General features: G+C 44.7%; 1 protein-coding gene across 1 annotated transcript in view; it reads right to left on the minus strand.

Annotated features, from left to right (window-relative positions):
- Positions 1-3,241, minus strand: part of SCN10A (sodium voltage-gated channel alpha subunit 10) — a 78,235-nt gene extending 74,994 nt beyond the window's left edge. The window contains exons 1-2 of the mRNA XM_007468152.1: positions 2,972-3,241; positions 1,267-1,394 (exon numbers count right to left, since the gene is read on the minus strand). Coding sequence (XP_007468214.1) covers positions 1,267-1,394; positions 2,972-3,241 — 398 coding nt within the window. The remainder of the gene's footprint in view (positions 1-1,266; positions 1,395-2,971) is intronic.
- Positions 3,242-5,638: the final 2,397 nt, after the last annotated feature.

The following is a 5,638-nucleotide window of genomic DNA, read 5'->3' on the forward strand; positions in this document are numbered from 1 at the left end:
GGTACGCGGGCCTCTCACTGTTGTGGCCTCTCCCGTCGTGGAGCACAGGCTCCGGACGCGCAGGCTCAGCGGCCGTGGCTCACAGGCCCAGCCGCTCCGCGGCATGTGGGATCTTCCTGGACCGGGGCACGAACCCGTGTTCCCCGCGTCGGCAGGCGGACTCTCAACCACTGCGCCACCAGGGAAGCTCCTATTATTATTATTAAATACTCTTCTACAGCATTAGGAAAGCCGAGATTGAATTAAGAAAATATGATTCCCACTGGTTGGCCATAAAGGTAAAACATGTAAAGGGAAAATGTAATGTAGTGAGCTACCAGCTCACTGAGTGCTGTCCAGCAATCCAACAATCTACCCCAGAGTGCGAGGCGAGAGCTCTTTTACTAGACACCCGCTAAGAGGCTGGCTACCATCTGCCAGGCAGCCAAGGCAAGGCTGGTCTTGCAAATCAACCTCCGAGAAACCAAGGCTGAATTTGTTATTAGGAACTTCCAGTTTGGACAGTCGCTAGGGAAGATCCTTGGAAACGAAGCCAAAGTCTCTTGTTTGTCCTAGTTTGGCTTTTCTTGAAAAAAAAAAAAAAGAGAAGAGAAAAGTTCGAGGCAGCTTCTGAAGCTACATAAAGCAATTAATTTAATACAGACATTTGACCAATGTATTTCTAACCATTACTACATTCCTCAATGGCATGAACCTCAGACTACTGACATTTTTAACCTGCCAGTAGTTTGGGGGTAACGTGCTGTAGGCAGTACCCCATGACCAGTGGGGTCCCATTGAGACAATCTTCGCTCTGCCCGTTGCAGTCTGTTCTCTTTGCCTTCTCAAGAGTTGATTTTTTGCCAAATAAGCAATCACTCTCCAGTATGGCTAGGACACAGAATATCAACCCACACCTATCATATCTGCCCAAAGAAGCCTAGGGACCCTCTTACTGGTTATTATGTTGTGGGAAGAACAGGCCACATATGATGAGAATGTACCTGGGTGTATCAGCAATCTCCCCTTTTCAACTTGTGCATCCACACATGTGTCCAGACTGGTCTAGTTGAATCCCAGACCAGGTGTGGGTTGCATGAACACCTCCTCTGTCTTGGGACTGCTTTTGGGTGTTGAACACATTAAAAACACAAACTTTTTTTTTCAATTTGATGATCTCGTTGTTTTAGGATTCAGTTGGATGAAGGCTCTATTGTTAACCCCCAAAGAAGGTACGTGACACAGTGGGCACCGCTTGATTCTAACATGTGGAAGGAGCAACTGTGCAAAGGATATGAGTGGACAGACACTTTGATGGCTGTTCTTCTGATCAGGTTGAAAGGACTGAATAACCACAGGGCCCGAGTGGCACTAAACCGGGAAATGGTCCTCCCTTTGTTCAGCACCATAAATGTCTAAAACAAAACACAACATAAAGCTGATTCACTTTGTGTACAGCAGAAACTAACACAACATTGTAAAGCAATTATAATCCAATAAAGATGTAAAAAAAAAAAAAAACCACAACAGAGGGGGATCTCCAGTAAGAAACATGCATCCTCCTCCAGTCATGGGTTTGAGCATAAGTGAGATCATCTCAGGCTCAGGAGCAAGTAGGGCTCTGGGAATCACGGGTCAATGAGAGGCAAATGGAGGGGCAGAGAGTAAGGGAGGATCAGGGGCTAAAAGCCATATCCTCACCCTTCTAGCAAGACCCCAGGCCCCGTGGCTGACTGTGCATCAAGATGGGCCTCTGAGATTGCCCAGTGAACAGGCAGCTGACCCAGGGTTGGTGAGATGCATCATGCCCAGGGAGAGGATTCTGGCAGCAGCGGGGTGAAGTTCTGGTTGCATTTAATTCCTCTTCTGATTAGTGGGTCATCCCTGGTCTGTGATGGTCCTTCTGTTCTCCACCTCCTAGGTCTCCCCTTTTAAACCCTCTACTGGTTCCTGCCTCTGAGCATTCTGGGGGATAACAGCTCTTGGCAGGCGAGAGGAGAGAGAAAGTCATATCAGTGCCTTTTTTATTTTCTCTACAAACCATATTTGAGATGGCTGATTCCTGCCCCTCCCAACCCCCAAACATGCACACACCACTTTTTCAGCTGTATAGAACATCCAAGATAAGATGCAAACAGAATAATTGTCATGAAACTGTTTAAACTGGTGGTTCTCAAACTTTGATTTTAGGACCCTTTTGTACTCTTGAAAATTACTGAGGACCTTAATGATCTCTTGTTAATGTTTATACCTTTTTGCTTATACCATGTGCGTGTGTATGTATATATATGTGTGTATATATGCGTGTATATATATGTTTGTACATATGTGTGTGTGTGTGTGTATATATATATATATATATATATATATAATATTAGAAATTTAAAAAGATAGGACCTTTTAAAACACAGGAGTATACATTCCAATAGCTGTTAGACAGATGTGATCCTCCATCAATAGTCTCTATGTTAACTATTGTATGTTCACAAAAGAATGTGAGTAAAAAAGACAAATGACATCTAAGTATTACTAAGAAATAGTTTTGAACTCCTGAACCCACTAAAAGGGTTGTGGGAACCCCAGGGATTTTGAGATCATACTTTGAGGACCAATGGTTTAAATCATCCTGATTTCGGTTCCCCTTTCCTATTCTACCCTCCCCCCAGGCTCAGGATCTCTGCTCCCCACTTGCATAGAAAGCCAACACCTCTGGAGATCTGAGGCCAGAACTCATCCAAGGGAATAGCCAACTTCCTCTGAAAACTCCACAGCAGTTGTCACTGCTTTTGAGGATTTGGATTTAATTAACCTCCACCATGAATACCATAGAGATTCAAAGAGAGTATTGAGGAGGTGAATTAGATATATTTTTCACTAACTGAGTCCAGCTGACAGCCACATCACCCAGGGTGCAGGAGGAATCCTGGGCTGGGTGGGACAGAGGTTTCCTCCCCCAGAGCTGAGAATGGCCATTCCGGCCAGTAGCCCTTACCCGGTGTGTGCTGTAGAAGGGGTCCAGATCCTCCAGTGGCTCCCCGACCAGCTCTGCTGGGAGCTCGCCATAGAACTTGGGCAGCTGGTTGCATGCTTTCAAGTCAAGCTGGGGCCGAGTCTTCTCTTCCTGGTCCTTCTGTTTCTTGGACTTCTCTTTGGCTTTCTTTGCCTCCTGCTTAGCAGCAATTTGTTTTTCAATCTCCACCAGAGACTCTGGGGTGAATCGATGGAAGTTGGTAGTTTCCAGAGACCCAAAGGGGAATTCCATCTTCTCATTCTTCTTCAGGAAGAATTTATACTCTTATGAGAGTGGACATAACCACAGAGAGGTAACAGCCTGCCCACTGGCTCTCTCCTTCCCACCTTGCTTGCTAGAACTCTTCCCTCTGACCCCCCACCTCTCCAGTTCCTTTCTTAACTCACATTGAGCTCCCCCAGGACCCCACTGCCCTGCAGCATTCTCGAGGGAGGCTGGTTAGTTCATCTTACTCCACGTACCTCAGGGTGGTATCTATGCTGCCCATGAGCTTCTAGTCTTTGTTCCTTCATCATCTTTGTACCCCCTGCCCCCCACCAGATCCAGCCATACTGCCCTCTCTCCTCATTTCTATGACCACTGAATAGCAGGCACTCTCCTGCATTCATCAAAGACGTTGGTTCATGATCTACTTTATCTTGGGTCTCCTCCTACTTTCTGATCACAACCTTTTTTTATTGACATTTTCAGTGCTTCTCCCCCTCTCCGAACTCCATTTGGACTCCCCAGGCTGCTTTCTCTTTGTCCGTGGCTGAACAATTCTTTCCATAACCAGATCAGACCCTGTGGCCCACCATTTTGACCACTCCCTTGTCCTTATCCTAAATACCCAGCCTAGGTCAGTCTAAATGAGTCTAATTCAGGTTTCTCTGAATCTGTACTGTTGAGGGGTGATGAGGAACATCAATGCCACTTAGGAATCATATGGTTTCGCAAGGCAGCAGTTTCCTCTAGTCTGATATTTCAAATACTGTTTGTCTTTCCTGACTGCTATTCCCCAATTCCCCTTCCAGTAAGACAATGACCACATTGCCTACCTCACGAAGAAAACACAGTTCCTTCAACTTCATGCCCCCAAACCTCCAACTTACCTGCAATCTACACCCTTCTATCTTCCCTCCTCCTGTCACAACAGGGAGAACATCACTCCTCATTCTGGCTAAGGCCAACCTTTTCCTTCTGTTTTGGATCTTATCCCCTCACTACCTCATTTCTCTTTCCTGACTTGTCTGCTGGCTCCCTCCAATCAGCCTTTAAAGATGCTCAAGTCTCCTTCAACTTTAAAAGTTTTTACTTAGTACATAGCCCGTTCAGTTCTTCCCTCTTCTCTCCTCCCATTCTCTGCTGAGGTTCATAAAGGACTCGTTTCCACTCACTGTCTCTGGTTATTCTTCAGTTTTAGCAGCTTAACATCTGTGTCCACTACCTCACTAAAATGCCTCCTTGCAAGGGCAGCAGAGACCTTCTTGTGCCTAAATTCAGGGAGAACTCAGTTCTTATCTTGATGAGGTTATTGGTTATTTTGACTACTTCCTCCTTCTTGAAACACAGTCTCTCCTCAACTGCTCTGACACACTCAATCTCCTTTTCCTCACTTTCTCCCACATGTGACTATGACTCTAGGGGCTCTAAATTGTGCTTTTAAAAATTCTGCATAATTATAATAATAATAATAACATCGACAGCACTGATAATAACATTTACAGAGATTCACTATATTCCAGATTCTGGATTAAGCAATTTGCATGCATTAACATATTAACCATCACTGTACCCTATAAGGTATTATCTCTAATATATACATGAGAAACTAGAGTGGCAAAATTAACTTCCCCAAGATCACATAGCTAATAAGTGGCAGGACAGGTACTCTCAATCCCAGGTCTGTCTGACACCACCTCCTGAGAGCATCTCATCCATACGCATGGCTTCAGTTCTCATCTATATGCAGATGACTCCTGAGTCTTTATCTCCAGCTGTTATTGTGCCCATGAGGATCAGACCCAAATTTGGCATCTCCACTTGAATGTCTACTGGGTACCTCAAACTCAACATGCCCCGAACTGTACTTATTACCATCTCTCCACCCCTTTCTAGTACCTGCCTCTCCTCTAAGACTATCTCCCTCTGTGAATGGCCCCCAATAGCCTATTTCTGTGCTTGTCCATAACCTAGCTATCATCATGATGTCCTTTCTATTTCATTCCCACATCCAATAAGACATCCAGTGCTGTTGATTTCATCTCCTTAGTATCTTCTCTCCATGTCTCTTTAGCTTCTCCATCATACTGGTCGTTAAATCACTGTCATCCAATGACCCCCTATGTATATTTGCTTCCCCTTTAGTCCTTTTTCATCTATTCTCCAACTGTAACCAAATGATCTTTCTAAAATGCGAATCTTGTTATATTATATTCTTATTTAAAATCCTTCTAAAGCTCCCCACAGCCCTCAAGATAACCCAAACTGTGTGTTTACATCTCCAGCACTGTTTACCAGGCATACCATTTTTATCAGTTTCTCCTTGAGTCTGACCCATTCTTTTTCATTTTAAGACCTTTCCATGTTCTATTTCCTTTGCCTGAAATTACTCCCCCACCTTGCTTTGCCTGATTAATCCCCTCTCAT

The sequence above is a fragment of the Lipotes vexillifer genome, unplaced genomic scaffold (assembly GCF_000442215.2).
Source record: "Lipotes vexillifer unplaced genomic scaffold, Lipotes_vexillifer_v1.1 scaffold1770, whole genome shotgun sequence".
In the NCBI taxonomy this organism is placed as follows: Eukaryota; Metazoa; Chordata; class Mammalia; order Artiodactyla; family Lipotidae; genus Lipotes; species Lipotes vexillifer.